Consider the following 20,049-nt stretch of genomic DNA (forward strand, 5'->3'; position numbering starts at 1 on the left):
ACTCCATGGCTGAATTACCTCGGGACGTGTTTTTTTTTTTTTTTTTTTTTCCCCTTCTCGTTCCTTCTTTCTTGTTCTGTTCTTCCAGGACGGCGCGCCAGGAGCGCACGGCCAACTACACACAGATCCAGCCTCTGAGGGAGGGCTGAGTGATGCTTGTGTTATCTCTGGCTGTATGGCAAAAGAAGAGCTGGTAGAAAAGCTGTTAAAATCACTGAGTGTTCTTCTCTCCAGCCTACGGACAGGAAAGAGACAAAATATGCAATGGCTGACTTTAGAAGAGACAGGGAGATAGCGAGACAGACAGACAGACAGTGAGAGAGACACACAGAGACATAGGAGAGAGAGAGGCAGTAAGGCAGGGATAGAGACAGATGGAGAGAGACACGGACAGACAGATAGAGAGATAGCAAGAAAGAAAGACAGACGGAGATAGCAAGAGAGGTAGGCTGAAAGAGCGACAGAGACGCAGTGAGAGCGACAGAGACGCAGTGAGAGCGACAGAGACGCAGTGAGAGCGACAGAGACGCAGTGAGAGCGACAGAGACGCAGTGAGAGCGACAGAGACGCAGTGAGAGCGACTGCAAGAGAGAGAGTCAGAGAGCGAGAAAGAGAGACCGGGAAAGCGGTGGCGTGAGAGAGAGCAAAAGCAAGAGACGGAAGCCAACAGCAAGACAGATATGTCTCTCAACAAGTGACAAGACAAGTGAATGAGAGAAAGAGAGACAGACAGACAGACACAAACAGGTAGAGAGAGCAGGTAGAGAGAGAGACAGGCCTGAGTCGCTAGTTTGCTAATAATGGTTTTGGTGGTTCAGTGCTGACTCTGTACTTGAGATTATAGCTTCTGTGAATTCTCTCTCATCTTCCACTTACTGTCAGTAGAAACCCACACTTAATCCTGTGACCGAAGATCACATGACACAGCTGGAGTAAACATCAGTGTTGAGATGTTGTGATTATCTCAAGCACTTCCTCGGTTTGTAGTTAGATTATGATGCTTTCGCACTGGTTTGGTTTGGTTTCACACTGCACCTAATCTTTAATGTCTTTATCTAAATTGTTGCAGATGACATGTGATAAAGGTCAGTTCTGTCCTTCAAGCTCATGTCCAGATGCCTTCCACAGCTTTAGAAATGTATTTTCATGTTGTGGTTGTCAGTGAAGAGGAAAGAGTTAAGCAGGCAGAGCTAAAGCAGACCAGCTTGCAACTGAGCAAAAGGTTTTTTTTTTTTTTTTTTTTTTTGTGGTAGCTTTTTTCTTTGTGCTTTAGTTTTACTGATTTGGGGAGTCAAGCAGAAAAGTTAAGGATATGCTTTGTTTTTAAAATACCACTTTCGTTTAATAAATGCAACTGGTACAGATTTATAAGAATAAAGTTGTGTTTTGAACTTGTAAGGGAGGAAACTGCGGGGGGAAAAGGTTTATAAGTACCATCATTAAAAAAAAAAAGGTATGGAGGAGCTTTGTACAAAACTCCGCATTATGTATGCAGTGAGGGAGCTTTTCAGTTTCGTGCATGTAGTGAGGAGGTTCATCTGTCCAATCGGTGGAATTTCAAATGCAGAATAATTTCTCAGCGTTGCTTTTGATTAGCCATGCAGCTATTACTATTGCTGCTGTTGCTACTAAGGGTAATGGCAAAATGCGCTAGTCTAAATCAGTGGTGAAGAGGGCAACGAGTTTTCGCATTTTCCTCTGCAGCAGGCTGAATTTTCACTGTTGATGGCCGCCACAAAATTTCATATTGAAGAATATCACTGATAGAGGATGTTTCTACCATCGTGTATTTTATTGGCTTTTTTTGTACCAAAAATGAGTTGTGGTTTGAGTATGCTTAAAACTTTAAGCCCTGGATCAGAATGTCATTTCCTGAAACTATCAGGCCTTTACCACTATAACCAGCATGAAAGCACCATTCATATTCTCAAGGCTTTCCAGAGTAAGTTCATTTGGCTCAGTATGTGTGTGTGCGCCAAGATTTAGCGTTTGCTCTGCTTTCTCTCCCCAGAAAGTGCACACGTTCTCAAGTTTACAGCTGAAACCAAAGAACAGCGCTTTGTTTAATTTCAGTCGACATGGAAATGGAACTCTGTCACAATTGAATCCAGTAACTGATTGATCTCGTAACTTTTATTTATACTCCTCAGAGCCTCTCAGTGCATTTACTTAAATAGTGCAATATTTATAAAATGACTGAAATTTCTTAGCCAGTTTATTGCAGAAGCTAGTTATTTTTCTGACAGCTAATTAACTGCAAGTTTTTGCTTTAGCTGTGACGAAACAACCATGAATCATCTACAGCCCTTGCGGATGAAAGTGTTAAAATTCAAGATGAGATTAAGATGAGAGCAGTTACTTATACCGCCTTTCAAGTTTTCTGTAACATCTGTTTAATGTTTATGGAGGGAGTCTCCAGTGTCAGAGGTGAAGCTATAACTTCTAACACTGGAGAGTCTTCAGGACAGAGGAGCTTACGCTTTGTGTGTGTGAGTTTTGTTTTGTTTTGTTTCGTTTGACATCAAAGTCTGCTTTATTGTCAATTCTGCCACATGTTCAGCACATACAGAGAATTGAAATTATGTTATTCTCAGACCCTAGGTGCATACAGATAACACACACACGCAAAAAAAATCAAGGGATGTCATCAAGGAGGGAAATAATGAAACATTATAATGCAACATGAAATATAACTGTAAATGGATAAAGATTATTTGTAGTTTTTGGCAAATATTGTAGTATTCAAAATACCATACTATGTGTTTGTATGTTGTGATATTTAGTATAACTGATTAATTAGCACATACACTATGTGGACACCTGACCATCATACCCGTATGTGCTTGTTGAACATCCCATTCCAGATGTAGTCTCTATTGCTGTTATAAAAGCCTCCACTAGGCTCGACAGGCTTTCCACTAGATTTTGGAGCATGGCTGAGGGGATTTGTGCTCATTCAGCCACAAGAGCATTCATGGTGACTGACAGGCACTGATGTCAGATGAGGCCCAACACAACAGAACGTGCTGTTATACAAAAATAATATGACCCACACAACACCCTTTTTAACAGTTTATATTTAGATTTACTGTTGTGGAATGGCTGCAAGACAAGTTATTTCCTGTTCTCACATACGTTATAGCATCTATAAACAGTCATTCTCTCACCAGCCTCTCTTTTTTTTCTCTCTTGAAGTCAAAAAACAAAAAAGAAAACTGCAACGTGTGAACAGCTCTGTCCTGAAGATGAACTTGGTTACAACTTTAACTCTGACAGTTACAAAGCGCTGACACTGGAGACTCCTTTAAACATCTCCTCACAAAAAAAAAAATCCGACCATGTCAAAGATTACGCATTTTTAAATCCATTTATGTGGCGTATCCTCCGGTACAAGTCCGTGTGAATGAGCTGTTACTATAGAAACAATAATGAACGTAATGGAACTGTCATCAGAGCCATGCAGTTATATAAAATTAATGAACACCTTCTGTCCAATCAGATTAGAGAATTAAACCACTGCGATCGAAGGTAGAATATTGACCACACTGTTTTGCTGGCATGTTTGTTAGTAAATGTATATATTTTGATGTATTTAGTGCATCATAGAAATGTCTTTATGTATCTTTACATATTTATTGCTCTTTTTTTTTTTTTTTTTTTTTTGGTCATGTTGCTCATCAAGCGCGATCTTTCAATTTTTTTTCCTCTGCAGTGAGTTGATGTTAGGTTAGATGCACACTCTCTTTTTTTTTCTGATCTGCCATACACGCTAACTTTGCATTCAGTTCTCTAGATGCAGACTGAAGCTCGGCTTGTTTGTATGAGGTGAAACTGGACTCTTTGGAAGCCTCTTTTGTTCAGAGCAGCAGTTGAACACGGAGTGCCAGTCAGTTATATATTTTAGTTATTTTGTTTTTCATGGTGCGCTTAATGAGGTGCATCAAAAGCGAGGATAAACAAGTGTTCTGCAGAGACATCTGCAAAGTGAGCATGTTGTAATGTGCTTGACGGGGAAGTGGGTTTTTTCGAAAGAAGGTCCTGGTTAAATTGCTTGGGGTAACATTACCACAGCTATTTGTATGTAATTAGTTTCATAGAATAGCATACAGTGTCACAGAGATGTTTAACATTTATGGAAGGAGTCTTCAGTGTCAGTGATTGTAAAAGTCAGCGCTTTAAGTTTTCTGACATCTTTAGTACAGTATTTTTGCAGTTTCTCAGTAACATGAGAAGCTGTTTTTTTTGTTTTTTTTAAGAGAGAGATAAAAGATAGGATAGGATGATAGAACTGCTATAACATAAGTGACACTTGTTTTCACATCATTAAATGTAACTATAAATGTATGGCATGTTATTCTTAAATAACAATTATAATTGTTGGCAAATTGAGGAGTAAAACAATCTATAGGAAAATAATCAACTTCCAGGTGGTAACAGTAATCCTGTTTTGCGTCAAGCCTTATCACACCACCCGTTGTTTTATATTCCTTAATGAACACAGTGCAATAACAGTGGCATCATAAGTTTATGGCGTTCCACAGTGTGTGCGATGTTGCCAGTTAAAATCAAATCCTGTGTGCGATATTGCTTAGCTTCACATCTGCTGCAATACAGATTATACGATTAATGTCTTCTTATGATAATCTTCCAATGCCGTGTTGGTCCAGTTGGTGAATTTTAATACAGACGTCTTGGCAGCATTCAGATTCCAAAATTTTGGAACCCGTCTGTCGGCCTTCTTTATTTGCTTAGGTGCCAAATTGTCTGCTAGTGAGCACCTAATCCTTATAAACTTTTTAATCGATTTTACTTCAAGACACTAAATACGTCTTTTCTGGGTATGTGGAAAATTATGATTTATTTTTGACCAAACTTTCATCTTAAAACAAATCCAAAAATTGTCTCATAAACCATGCTAAAAATATTTGTGATGTAAAAATTTAATCGACACTTTCGGCTGTGCTCTTAGATATATAGATCCGACGATAACTAGCATTGTACTTAAAGTTTTTAATGGTTTTTTATGCTATTTTCTTGTTAGCGATTAATGATATTGCTATATCATCAGTCATGCTTTTCTAACAGCAAGCGGATTTCGTATCTGCACATTTCTCCTGCACTCTTTTGTTTCTACTTGTCAGCTCTGTTATGTAGAAAGGGATACGGTTGCTATGCCGATGTTGACCCTAATGACGTAACAGCTTTGTGGCTTTGCCTTGTGTATTTATAGATATGCAGCGTGTCACTGGTGTGGATGAGAAGGCTGATTCACAGCAGCATCTTTCCTGCAGCTGTATGACTAGTTTCCTGTTTGCTCTGCACCCATATTATGAAAATGTGTGAGGGGGAAAATGCAGCACATCCATAATTAGGGCTTGTGTAGGGTGCACATATAGCGCCGACAGAAGTCTTGCGTGTCATCGTACATCTTTTGATCAGATCAGTGTGAGAAAATGGAGAGTGTAAACAAGGCCTGGTAATAAATCTAGGTCTGTCACTGGTTTTGCTAGCTGTGTGAAAACATAAAGGAGATAGTAAATAAAATATATAAAAAGATTACAGGGTGGAAAAATTAAAAAGTGCATTATAGAATGCTTTCACACCATATTTCCTACATAATTGTTCTAATTTTAGCTCTTATTTAAGATGGCCACTTAGCATGCAGGAATGATTTTTAAAAGCATTGATGGAAAATTTTTTTTGTGCTTCAAGGTGTAGTAATGCTCGATGCTGTTATTCGCATTGCTCGTTCCAATTCCCACTCCCTGCTGCACTACACATAATGCCCTGAGGCGCTATCTGGCCTAAGGTAAAACGTTTTTTTGCTAGGCGGATTAATTAGCATGCAAAGCCAACAAACACTCCTTTCAGAATCAAGAACACACAGGTATGTGTAAACATTGACGAAAACAAATACCAGTGCAAATCCATAGTGTAATCTCTCCTGCTGGCACACCACAGTAACCTCATGGTTAAACATATTGAGAGAAAATAAACACGCCAGCCAGATTCCAATAATATCTTTTACGTGTGACAACAGAACAGTGTAGCTCATAGCTGAAATGTTTAACAGTCAGGTTGTGAACACAGTATGCGGCATTAGAAACTTTGATGGAAGAGAATATTAATCGTAAACTTCTGTTTCACTCAGTCTGTATTAATGCACTGAATTAGCCAACTATGTTATTGTATTATGTTAGCTACCATTTAAGCCTCAATTAGATCTCTGAGCAGCCAAAACATAGGAATGGGCAGCACACTGGCACTTTCACTTGCTAAAGGATTTCACGTTTGTCCACCGCTGAAACGTATTTAAAAAAGTTTTCTTTCTCACCATAGTCTTCTAGCTGACCAGCCCTTGTAGCATGTATACCTCACCTGTCTGAAAAGTGTTTGAGTCGAAACTTTTTGGTAATTTATAAATCAGTATCAACACTATAAATTCTCTGTGTGATGGTCACATTCTATTAGCAGCATTTCAAATATACTGCGGCCATCTAATATTATTTTAGTGTTTTGGGGACTGTTTGGAGACCATTGCAGTTTTATAGTCTGCTAGGAATGAAGAACATAGAACATAAGAACATAGAACCTTAAAATTTGGCATTGTTTTTAAGAATTGTAGGGACATGTTGTCTTTAGTGCTCAGTAGAATTTTTTTTTTTTTGGTCTTTATTTACTTGAACAGAATTTTGATGTACACATTATGGGATATTATGCCTAGTCGCTAGGTGAGGTTGTTCCTTTGTTTGCCTGAAATATGAAATTTGTTAACTTGTAGAAGCATGTATAGTGCAAAAAAAGCCTTGGGGGATCCTAAATGTCAGGGCTGTCCTCCCATTCATAATTTCCAAATATGACAAAATAGCAGCTGCCTTCTAGTTATGAAAGGTTAGCAGTGTTAATATTTCTAAAACTTACAGAACAACAGATTTTGGTGTCGTGCTTTGACAAGTTTGTGATTGTCCAGACATGTAGCTATGACGGGGGCAAACTAAATTTCCATCATGTAAAGATTGCTGCTGTGCTGCTGTGTTTTCCAAACTCATGCATGTTCAAGCATGTTGAAGTTTCAGCTAAATAATGCACTGATTCCTTATTAAGATGTATTTTCTTTTGTTCAGGTGCTAGATGGTGAGTGGGAAGGCTGTGCGTAATGCTGAAACGACTCAACCAGAGTCAGAATGAGTGTCACAGATGGCGAGGGCACAGCTAGCCAAGATGGCCGGGCCTATGTTCTTCAAATTTACCCCCGCCTCTCCTTGGAGACGGCACCATGCTGCATGGTCAGAGTGCGCAAGGAGGCAACGGCGGCCACTGTCATTCAGGATGCAGCCGTCACCCTGGGCCTGGATGCCGCCAAGCGCTATGTATTGGCTGAGGTGAAGGAGAGCGGAGGGGAGGAGTGGGTCCTGGAGGCCACGGATCTGCCAGTGCACAGGGTCTTGCTGTGGCCCAGGAAAGCTCAGGAGGAGCACGCGCAGAGCGAGGGGTTCTACTTCATACTGCAGGAACGCAATCACGATGGCACCATCTGCTATGCTCATCTTCCTACTGTCGGTAGAGAGCAGGACGCTCAGCACCTGGTCGCCCGAGGCTTCCTGCCTCCCCGTCACGGGGACTTCAACGACCTGTGCAACCTTCCCATCCTCAATGAGGACACTATCCTGGCCAACCTGCGCAGCCGTTTCCAGATGAAGAAGATCTACACTTATGCTGGAAGCATCCTTGTTGCCATCAACCCTTTCAAGTTCCTTCCCATCTACAATCCCAAGTATGTCAAGATGTATGAGAACCATCAGCTGGGCAAATTGGAGCCTCACATTTTCGCCATTGCAGACGTCTCATACTACACTATGCTGCGCAAGAGGATCAACCAGTGCATTGTTATATCTGGGGAGAGCGGCTCAGGCAAAACACAAAGCACTAACTTCCTGATCCACTGCCTGACTGCTCTGAGTCAAAAAGGATACGCCAGTGGGGTGGAGAGGACCATCCTGGGAGCGGGGCCTGTCCTGGAGGTAGGATTGAGTCTATTTTGAAATGATTCCAACCTGTAAATCTGTCCAAATCTGTTTTTTTGCTCGGTTCTAGATCCAAACACCTGCTAAGACAGCCTCTAGGTATATTGTGAACAGGTACAGACAAAAATCTGTGCTCAGAGACCCTGAATATTAAATTTGGCATCCCTTATTTATTATTTATTTATGTACATTAGTATCATTGTCCAAGACCAAACTTTTAATAGTGAGTGCTCTGGATTATGTAGCAAAAATTCATTAGCTAGCCCACAAGGCAGGTAAAATGCTACATTTAACTTAACTCAAAAAAGTTTTAACATTTTCGAAGTCCATGTATTCAGGCTACAAAATGGGAAACACCGCTGCCTCCACGTTCGTCTTTTTTTTTTAAAATTATTTATTTATTTATTTATTTATTTCTGTGATTATTGATTAATGTAAAGCAAATACTTGTATATACAGCATAAATCAATTAAAAAAAAAAAAAGAAGTGCTACTACTTTTGTTTACTGTTGATGTTTTGAGCAGCCATATTTGATTTGACTTGACATCATTATGCTAAACTCGTGATATAATAACATATAGTTAGCTAGTTATTTGTGTTTATACAGATTATTGACTTCTTACAATGTTTCTCACATCTTGTTTGCACCTCCACAAGAAGTCAGCAAGTTGTGTTCTGCTCTCACATTACACGTAAAAGATATTATTTGAGTTGATAAACAGTAGATTTTTTTTCCACTAGGTAAGTATCAATAAAAAACCAGTAGCTCAGACATATCTGTTTTTTGTTGCCAAGTTGTCCACCCTGAGAGATATTTGGAATCTTGTACTGCATTATTATTTCTAATTCTTGAAATAGAAATGATCTCAACTTTTCACATGCTGCTGGTTTGTCTGGATGTGGATCTGGATCTGTTTTGGCCCTGCAAGGCTGCACTTGCCTTTTGTCTGCCTCCGTATATTGATTTGGAAAAAAAGGATTGAATTTGATACTCGGCAACGGCAGGCAGCAGGCGCTGTATATTTAGCATTGTTAAGTGCAAATTATAGTCCGTCAGAGCCTTAATCTAATTGTAAAGACAGGGTGAATTACAACTTTATTAGATTGTGCGTCTGTTGCTGCATGTGTAACGGCTTTGCTTTGTATCGCTGTGATTAGTGATTGTCGAATGATCATCCATTCAGCTCAAAACACGTCATATCCATAACCGTCATGACCTTGCACTCTGTTCTTGTTGTGTTTGTTAGACATGAGAGTTTTCCATATGGTACTCACTCGTATGGCTGCTTTTCCATGCAGCCCAGACTGGGTATGAAAACGCACGGTGCAGTTTGCCCTGCTGAATTTGCTTTACCTTTTGGAAGTAAATAAGACTCATGTACAACACTTTTTTAGATGTCAAAATATTTTTTGAGCTACACTGATGCTTGCATCTATCATCTTCTGTATAATCAAGCACCAATGTATTAAAGTTCCATGTAATGCCAGTTTATTGTAAATTGCAGCATGTTTGATGCCACATAAATCTCTGTAACTGAGTTTTTAAACTTTTCACATGAGTTTAACACTTTTAAAATTTATTTCATTGAGGTTGAGCCAATCTCTCTTTCAGCTTGTGACAGCAATGTAAGAGATTACATTGTTAATCTCTAAAATCGTTCTCAAAAATATAGCTATATGAAGGAAGAACTTTTAGGGGATTTGAACTTTTTTACTTTTGATTGTTGTTCTGTATACATGGATGTGCAGAGAGACTTTGTAATAAAATATTCCTTTCATTTTCAGTGTGTTTAAATGATAGATACAGTGAAACTATGGTGTTTTTGAATACAGTGAAACTATGGTGTTTTTTTTTAATTTCTAACCCTAGACTGGAGAATCTGGGTACAAATTGGTCAAAAGCTATCAACAGTTTGAAAGTTGCAATTCAAAGTAGGAACGGCTGCTCGATTCGCTTCAGCTCGAGTTTCTCTTTTCGCTCTTTCGCAATATACCACAGAGCATAGTTCCTTTTTAGAATATCCATGTGAAAGAAGACGCTGATTGTGAGATCCCCTTTGAAGCATCACTCTGTTTGTGGTTTAAGCAGAACTAGACGCCCTTTTCCCTTCTGTCAGCACGGTCATCGTCTCTTTACAGGCTCTGCTTTGGCTTGCTACTTCCTCCTTGCTTGTGGTTGCAGGAAAGGCCCACGAAACCGTTCAGTAGAAACAGAACCAGCTTGCATATTTAAATGCACAGGCAGCTCCAGTCCAAAATGAAATCATGTTTTTGGCTGCTCTGAATGTGAAATGGCACAAAGCCGTGAGAGATTTCCACATTAAGAAAAGTCTTCCACATCATGAAATGGCTGCCGCTGTAATATGCTGTGTATTTCAGACATTTACAAAGTGACTCAATTACAGAGTTACATCATATTTTTTGATTCCTCCTGAATTGTAGTAAACTTTATGCACTCCAGGCCTTTGCACATTTTATCCATTGCACATCTCTGAACACTGAAATCTAATTACAGCTAAGGAATATTGCTTCATGTCTGTGCTTAATCACATTTAAAAAGGTCTGCTTGCATGTGCTCTGCATATAAGCAGTGTGTGTTTTGACTCATGATAGGCTAGAAGAGTTGAATTTGGAACTAAAAGGCCTAATCTTCAGGACACAATGGAAATATTTGGGAACATGAGGGGACGTGATGTCAGTCTCTGTTTGCAGCGTTAATAAACAAACTATTTAGAAAACTTTTTTTTTCCTGCTTCAGCACAGAATCAGGTTGCAGACATAGCAGTTACAAAACAAGGCTGTACATGCAGTGACCTGCAGGAACGAGCCGGTTTAGAGACTTTTTTTTAAAAAAAAAAAAAAAGCATTTTTTTTGATAAGCATTCAGCTAGGCATCACAGTTTTCATGATATCTGTTAATAGTCTATAAATTAGCATTAGACAAGTACTACACCATGGAGTGACAGTGAGAGGGTTCAGTTATTCAGCTGCATGCACTACTGACGGACACAACAGCAGGGTTGAATTCTGGACTCTGATTGGTCAGAAGATGTTGATTAATGTTCTATAACAAAAGTTCTGACAGCAGTGCAGCTGCAAATCACATGTTTATATGAATGCACTGGTTTCTAGAAACAGATTTATATTATTAGACAGAAGTTATTTAAACATTCATTGCTACGATGAGGTTTTCTGGAAGATGTTTATTTAACATTTATAGAAGGAGTCTCCAGCATCAGCGCTTTGTAACAGTCTGAGGTAAAGCTGTAACTTTAAGTTTTCTGACATCTTCAGGACAGAGGAGTTTAAGCTTTTTCATGGTTTTTCAGTAGTATTCAGTAGTTTTTTTATCTTATTAACTTAGAGAGAGAAAAACGAGAGTCTAGTGAGGGAACAACTGTTTATAGCTGCTATGACGCAAGTAAGAACAGGAACTAACTTGTTTCATTAAATGTAACTATAAATGGATAATAAGTATGATGTTTTGTTTCTTAAGAAATAATAAAATGTAATGGCGGTCAAGTCGCTGTGGTTTAAGAGGAATAAAACACCTCGTGATGTGCTGTTATAGGAAAATAATCAACTTAAAGGTGGTATCAGGAACTCCACTTCATCACACCACCACATATTTAAGCATTATATAAACTATGGTTTATTCCATTTCTAAGAGTATAGAACCACAGTCAGCTGTTGTCAAAGCACTGAAATCTGCAATGGCGCTAAAGGAGCACTAAAGTCAGTTTATATAAAGAATATTTGAATCTTTCTGTAACCCATCTCTTCCTCTCTGTCCTTAATGACCTTCTGTTGTAGCGCACTAATCGAGCTAATGACTGCCAAGTCCACAGCCAATCAGAGCTGTGTGGCCATCTGGCTGGGCCTCAAAGCAAACCTTTGTTAAAGGTCAAATCTTGGCAGTTTATTTAAACGAGACATATCAGAGCGCAATCGGATTATCTTTCAAATTTTCTTGTTATTGGTGGAAACTGAACATCTCGAATCTTAGGACTGCGAGCAATCAGTAATAAGTTGATTTTGGCTTAAGGAACTATTTCATTTTAAATCCCTCTTTCTGCATCCATACAGTTATTATGAAGTCTTATTCATTTGTACAGTATTTATAGCTGTGAGATGAAAATCAGTCTTCATTAGGTCGCTGGTCTGATTGTTGCTGCTGCAGGTTTTAGGAATCTTTCCAGGTAAAAAAAAAAGAGCCACCCACAGATCCCAAAGCAGTGTACAGACAAGTTAGACAGGTTCCTATGTATTCAGTATGTATCTGTTAAAAGTCTGCTTTTAGCATGGTCTCTACATGCATTACACAACTGTCTAGAGCAGAATAACTTCCAGTCATTTCAACATAGCAGTAGCTTTTTTCCTTTCTGTCAGAGCACATAAATATACTTTTGTTACATTTTACATGCAACAGTTTTTCATGACAATTATATAAAAATATATAACCGATTTTTGTGACCTGCTTCTGCAGTGCCTCTCAAATAAATGGATCATAGTGAGCTTATAAATTGTAGAGTAGTGCTTTTTATTTTTCACCACAGCCCGACGTTTAATGCAGACAGAAACTTCCTACAGTTCGGGGTCTGATCCGACAGGAAGCAGAACTCTTTTGTGCAACAGGAAGTGGTAGCTGCTATTCATCTCTCCTTAATGGCTCAAAGACGCATTGTTCCTCAGGAAGTCCCCAGAATTGGACTTTTTTTATTTGTGTGTGGTGTTTTTGTTTTTTTTTTTTCTCCCTCCAAGCCATTGTAATATCTATGGGTTTCCACTATATTTGGTCGTGTGTAAGGCACGACCCTTATTATGTGGCCACGTGTGAGAATATGCAAAACACAGATGTCACTGTAGGCTTTTCCTTGTATTTGTAGGCAAATTCAGCACACAAAGATGAAGCAGCTGTGGGTCATGCAGACATTTTTCCATTTCCGGCAATCCAGAAAGGAGGAAAAAAGAAAATCTTCAACTAGTCATCTAGTTTTTGCTTGATAGTATGATGGGTGCTTCCCAGATTTATGTCCCAGTCAAGCTGTTTTTTTTTTTTCCTCTAAATTGAAGGAGAGAAAGAAAAGAGAGGCTGGTGAGGGAACAACTGTTTGTAGCTGTTATAATGTAAATCAGAGCAGAAACTAACTTGTTTCACAGACTTTACACAGTATTACATGGATAAAAAGTATGATGTGCTGTTCTATAATTAATTTTAAAAATTGTAATCGTTGGCAAGTTGCTCGGGTTTAGAAGGAATAAAACACTTGTGGCTTTGCTGTTAAAGGAAACTGATCAATTTTGGAGTTGTAACAGTAACTCCACTTCATCACACCACCCCTTTGTTGAAATATTTTTTTATAACAGCATGATAGAGTGTTTTATTCCTTACTTGTTTGATCGACCCGGCATAGGGCATCCAAGAAAACATGAAGTAGAATCTTGATAAGTAGATATGTAGAGCTGTTTTTAATTCAGCTACAATTAGCAGTTGATTTGCCAGTATTTTTTGAGCCAAAAAAATATTAATGGGGGAAAAAAAGCTGAAAACGGTATGAAAGGCTATGTCTATAGATACGTTAGCATGTTCGTCTCTGAGCAGCGCTTCTCGCTTTGTCTTTCACCTTAATCATTCTGTAACCACAATGTCTGCTCATCTGTTTCTTTGAGCATAGGTGATGAACCTTTTCTGTGAAAACATAAAAAGAAAAACAACCCTTTTCCTTTTGTCTGAGTGTGTATCGTTTTGGCTGCGTCATGTACATGCAAAAGAATATGAAGGTGTCATGAGAGAGTTTCACATGCTAAACTGCTCTTTACTAAATGCCAGACTTGTATAATATTTATTTTTGGATACTGAAACTGTACTCTATTCTAAGCCTGTTTGCACTATCTAGTTGACTAAGCTTACAGCCCTGTTAGTAGTACCAGTTTAATTAGCGCCTGTAGGCAGTAAGACTAATTGACTGTGTTCATCACTGAAGCATTGACCTCAGAGCTAATGTTGGGGAATTTCTAGAAGAGAAAGAAGTCACACAGGCTGCTTCAGATTGGCGGAGACGAGATTGCGATTGTGACCGAACTTCAAGGCTGAATATAAAAGGAGCTATAGTTAACGATCATGTGAATTCCTCATAGTGTTATTTGCCGGCAAGACAGCTCTCCTCTTATTGCTTCTATTTGATAATAGGATCTTTGTTACTGCGTGTCACATTGTATTTGTGGATAGCTGAAGTGGCTTTCCAAGTGGGGACATGAAGTCTGTTTGTAGTTTTGGATTATACCCCAAACTGGCCTTTCTTTAGGCCTCAGCAGTCAGTTGTTCCACTTTTATATAGAGCCAGTAATAAGTTTAACTTGTTGCATGTTTCCAAAGCAACAGGCTGTTTAAGAGAGATAACCACAGAAGTAAGGCAAGCAAGTACAGGGGGGAAAAAAGACACAGGCATGCATGTTTGGATGTAAAGGTTAAATTTTCATTTAACATTTCCAGGTTCTGGTTAATTAAGGAGAACTATAGCTAGTAAAGTTCCAAGACAGAATCAAAGACCTATTATTTATTCTGCACTACTGAAATCAAGCTTTTTTTACTCTTTGTATTTATTTTTTGCCTCCTCATTTCTGTGGGTGTTGGGAAATGAAGACGAGGCATTCCCTTTCAGGTAACTGTAGCCATTTCCTCATACCCCTTTGTCTTACAGACAATCACATCCACTGTGCTAGGACATGTTAGAATCTGAATAAATTCTCTCTGCTGCATTCAGAAGTCTGACGGGACCTATTTATGTGTCAGACTGCTGGCAAAATTTACACAAAATGTAAATGAGGAATTGAATTCCAGCATTCACAAGCTTAGAATCATAAACTCATGTAGATAAACTTTAGTCAACACTTTACATAGCTGCAAATGGATATACATATCTTTTGGAAATATAGGATTATAAGCTGTTTTGCTGGCATGAGCCCCCCGCCCCCCCTTTTGGTCACCTGACAAATTCCATCCCATCATACAACAGTTACAGACCAGTCAGGGTAAAGGCTAAAACATGCTTCCCTCAAGACATGTGATACCAACCAAGTGCATCTTTCGAACTGACGCTCATGCAGGGTAACATACTTGGAGGAAAGCACTATTCACCTTCTTCTGCGTACATGAACTCACAGACTCATGTGATAGGCTAGTGTCACTGTGATTGACAGGGGGAGAGAGAGAGAGAGAGCGAGCATATGCCCCTCCCTCCCAGAGAGCATGCCAGTTTTGCTCCCTTGGCTCCTGGCCACGGAAGGCTGTAGCATCACTGGGATTCAAACTCCTGATCTCCTGACAATGGGCCGGGACAACCAGGGAAGCTGTCCTAGGCCCAGGCCAGTTGAGAGGCCCAGGAGGGTTTAGTAGTCCGCTGACGAGCAGCACTTCAAAAAAAAAATGCAGTTGTTTGGTTTCACCAAGTGATCGGAGCAGCGAATTAGTTTTGTACCAAATCTTTAAAATTGTTGACATTAAGGAATAAATAAAATAACATAATTAGTGTTAAATAATTTATATTTGCTATAAAATTGTAATCAAACTCATCAAATTTTTCACATTTTCAAAGTGGGGAAGTGCAGCATGAAGCTCACATTCACAAGCTTGACATCAGTGAGACGGTTTATAATAAAAAAAAAAAAAAAAAATCAGTATTCAGAAGTTTACTATACATATTACAGCTGTTGCTCATGTGCATTTAAAGCCTGAACCTGTACACATTTGAGACGTAGAATATCTTTTATTTGCTCCAAGAAACAGGTTGAGTGCATGGAATTTTAATCAGTGTATATATGGCCTCTCCTCAAAATGGCTGCCTGAAAAACAACCACATTCCCATTCTGGCCAGTGTTTGGAACACTAGCAGCCCTATTTGGGATGCACCCGGATCACTTTGTCCTTTTTGCTTTTAGTTTCCTGTGCTCGGTAAACACTGAGCACTATTCATGCCTTTAACCCCGCTGGCTGAGGCTGGCATTAACCAGGGGAGTTCTGGAGAGCTGAATGCCTCGTTAATCACACCCTGACTCGATGTCACTGCCTGTCTCTCTCTCACACACACACACACACACACACACACACACACACACACACAAATAGGGCTCCGTGAGCCCCTCCGGCATATTCTGTCTCTACCTCCAGCCTCACATAGCCAAGGAAGTGGATGCAAGCTTGGCCTCTGCATCCCCCGTGTCAACAAAACACAATTTAAAATTATACCAGAAACTAAATTGCCAACATGTGGCAATCGGTCTAATTCTAGTTCCAATTCTGTTGTTTATCTTATTTTGATCACTGGGTCTGAATTTACTTTGAGGCCTTTTGTAAAACTCTGGCTGGTGCATAAGCATGAACCTCAATAGCAGTCGGCTTTTAAACAGTGGCCTAGCATGCCTGTATGCCATCATGCCAAACAGTTCTTTAAGTTTAGTCTTTTGAATTCATCAAATTTTATTACCTTTTTTAAAATTAGGTTTTATTGCTGACGTGTTGTTTATTCATTAATAACACACTAATGCAAAAGTTAATTTAGCAGAAAAATGCAGAAAAATAATAAACCAGATAAAATCTTGTGTGAAGCTCCATATCTGCTCTTTCTTACTAGCATGGATGCTTATCTTTGCGGTTTATTTTTAAGGTCGCAATTTTCTTCACTCTGTAGCTTTGACTAGCTTTCAATGTTAATGTTGTGTTCAAGGTTACATTTCAAATTTTTTCTGACAGATCTATTCTGTCAGGTGTGTTATGTGTTTGTGGAAATCTTGAATGTTATTGGTCAGATGGTCAGAAAGTGTTGTTTAATTTTCTGTGACAGCAGCTCTGACAGTAGTGGAGTTGCAAATCACAAATTCGTTCCAAGACGTTACGGTTTCTATAGTAACAGCTCATTCACAGTGACCTGAACAGAGTACCCTCCACCTAAACAGATCTAAAAAAAAAAAAAAAAGTGTGTGATCGCTGGTATGGTTGAAGTTTTGTGTATGGAGAAATGTGTTTATTTAACATTTACGGAAGGAGTGTCTGGTGTAACTTTCTGACATCTTCAGGACATCATCTGTTTTTTTTTTTTTCTTTTTTTTTTTTTTCTCCTTCTTCTTTCTGGTCTAATTAACTTTGAGAGAAAAATGCACAATGTTTTTTCTTTACCTGTGTGCTAAATTTGTCATATTTTTATGCAACTGATTCAGTGCCTAACATCTTGTATGTGGACACACCACACAATATTTGCACTAAATCTGCTGTTAGGTTCTGCATAACTTAGTAATGGAAATTTGCAAATAATCACTTCAGGTACTGAGGGGATGTTTGTATCAGATATCACCTGATACTGAGGACTGTGTTCTTAAAAAAAAAAAAAAAAAAAAAAAAAAAAATTCTGACAGAAATGAGAACAGGCTTATTTTCTTAGAAGTATGAACCACTCCTTTTTCTCACACACCCTTTCATCTGTTTGTTTAGGCATTCGGCAACGCAAAGACAGCCCACAACAACAACTCCAGCCGCTTTGGGAAGTTCATACAAGTCAACTACCTGGAGAGCGGAGTGGTCCGGGGGTGAGTTTGTCGCATCTGTTTTGCGTATTGTGTTCAGATGTGTGAAGTCATTAGCAGCACATCCACTCGTGTTAATTAAGCAGTCTGTCTAATTCTTCAGCATTGGTGTATTCGAGCCAGATGTGTTCGATCAAGGTCAGAACTAAACTCTACAGGGTGACCCACGACGCATAAAGCAGAGCAGCATGGGAACGAGGGCTTTGAAGAGCTTTTGTGGTTATTATGCACGTCAGAGCAAAATCATGTGTCATTTCCTCTCTCAACCATCAGAGATTGTGCATGACTAGAAATAAGGAACTGTTCTAGACTCGGGCAATGGTGATGGTTCCGCTTAGGTTAAACCACCCATGCTGTGTTTTCTTGCTGATAATGTTCGTATGATAACAGCAGTGTTCTGATCATGACAATATCAGGACAATAACAGCATCTTCTACTCAAGAATGTGAGAGTTTCTAAATCACCAGCTCCTTTAGAGTTTAAACCTGAGTCGACTCTTAGAAAGATCCTGTTACACACAGAATGGGTGATTAGGTTCGTGTGCAGTAGTAGGTTTCATTAATCTCTTAATATCTTTATAACTGTTATAACCACAGTTAATAGTTAATGGTGTAAGATGCATTGTAATAGCTGCACTGTTTCTAATTTTCAAACAATTTATGTCATTAATAAGACATTATACACAGTGATATAATTATTCATGGAGAGGCATTACACCAGTAACAGCTTTTGTTTTAATTAATAGCATATACAGTGTCTTATTTCTTACAATATATAGATATAGAGCACTAAATTTACAACAGTTGTAAAGTGTTGATTTTTTTCCATCCATTTGTTAATTTAAACAATTGTGTGACTAGGTTTCTTTTAATGTAGGATATTGCTGCTTTTATATCCTGCCGGAAATATCGTATTTATGAGGTGTGTGCACTGGAATGCCAACACAATGTCACAAATTAGGCAAAATATACTTTGTCATTGATAGAGAAATAAAACAAAACAAAAACATTTTCTCATGCTGTCCATTTTTTTTCTTCATGCGGTCCCTTTTTTTGTGACCAAAACCACTCAGTTGCACACCATGTCGTAATCACAATTCATACATAGGAACTTCCAGGGAGGATTTGACGATAGCATAACACAATTGACCAGTACGTTTAAAAGTTCAGCTATGTTCATGTTTGGGAATGCTGGTGTCTTCCTATGATTCGCATGAAAAATCAATAAATGAACAGCTGTAGCTTGGTTAACCATCACATGGCACAAGGCTGCCTCTAATGATAACTTAGTCGATTTATAAGATACCAACAAGCAATTTTTTAGAGGTGAACTCACAAAACCATGTTGATGTATAACCATTACATTGGAAGCGTTTGCCAAAGTCAACAGAACTGCTCATTCTTTACAGTTGTTAGTGGTTTCTTTTTGGGTCTGCATAACAGCTTTCTTTTTTGGGCTTTCTGCTACTGCGCTCTCGTTTTTTCCATTGCAACAGCGACGGTGATAATTAAACACACTTGCATGGAGTTAGACAGAGATTAGATCCAGTGTAGCCTCGCAGCAAGCTGCTTTTATTGCAAAAGGAAAAACGGGTCACACTGGTGCATCGGGTGCTTTTGTCTCATTTCTGAGTCTTTGTCAAAAAGTCTCAGTTGGACAATACGCGCAGCTGGCGCTGTGTGCGGCACACGTGCTCAGCGCGAAACAAAAGCAGGGCTGTACCAGAGCGAGTACGGCAACCAAGGAGGCTCAATAAACCCCATAACAAAGCTGGCAGCTTGAGGATGCTTTCACGCACTTCATTGTTCTTTGGCTGAATGCAGCCCCATGCAGTCATCCCCACTCCATTGATGAGCACTCAGTAAGTCTGTTGCTTTTGTAATAGCCTGAGACAATGTTTTTTTTTTTTTTTTTTTTTTTTTTTCCTCTTTCCCTCGCTACATTATGCTGTTTGGTGGTCACTTATTGATCCCTTCTGAGGCTTGTGGATCTCTAAATACGAATTACAACCATGTCAAATGTTTTCTTGTTTTTTCTTATATGGGAACAAACCGTGAACAGAGAAGCGGAGTTCAGTGGTCATCTGTGCACTTAAATAATCAGTGTAGCTCTTTATTTCAGTTCTCTGTGTTAGAATAGTGCTGCTCTGGACCACATGGTCACATCACTTCAACTTGAGAGTCTTTGTTTGGTTTGCAGTATTGTTCAGGCCATCTGCCTCCACTGTGCCATTGACCAAAGCCTCTCACACCCTTGACTTCTATTGACAATTGATAGCCAGCAGGCCTGATTCATAATCAATCACCACATGCAGCGAAGAAGACAAGGAAAATGTAAATCAGTGGTTCTCTGCTTTTGTAGGGCGGTGGTCGAGAAGTACCTGCTGGAGAAATCCCGCTTGGTGTCCAGAGAAAAGAATGAAAGGTAAAAAAAAAAAAAAAAAAATGC

General features: G+C 39.1%; 1 protein-coding gene across 14 annotated transcripts in view; it reads left to right on the top strand.

Annotated features, from left to right (window-relative positions):
- Positions 1–20,049, top strand: part of LOC113536486 (unconventional myosin-IXb) — a 63,757-nt gene that overhangs the window by 11,359 nt on the left and 32,349 nt on the right. For all 14 annotated transcript variants that reach the window (XM_053238131.1, XM_053238140.1, XM_053238141.1 and 11 more), the window contains exons 2-4: positions 7,125–8,021; positions 17,510–17,604; positions 19,963–20,025. In XM_053238131.1, the coding sequence (XP_053094106.1) occupies positions 7,185–8,021; positions 17,510–17,604; positions 19,963–20,025 (995 nt within the window). In that variant the 5' untranslated portion in view covers positions 7,125–7,184. The remainder of the gene's footprint in view (positions 1–7,124; positions 8,022–17,509; positions 17,605–19,962; positions 20,026–20,049) is intronic.

The sequence above is a fragment of the Pangasianodon hypophthalmus genome, chromosome 11 (genome assembly GCF_027358585.1).
Source record: "Pangasianodon hypophthalmus isolate fPanHyp1 chromosome 11, fPanHyp1.pri, whole genome shotgun sequence".
NCBI lineage: Eukaryota > Metazoa > Chordata > Actinopteri > Siluriformes > Pangasiidae > Pangasianodon > Pangasianodon hypophthalmus.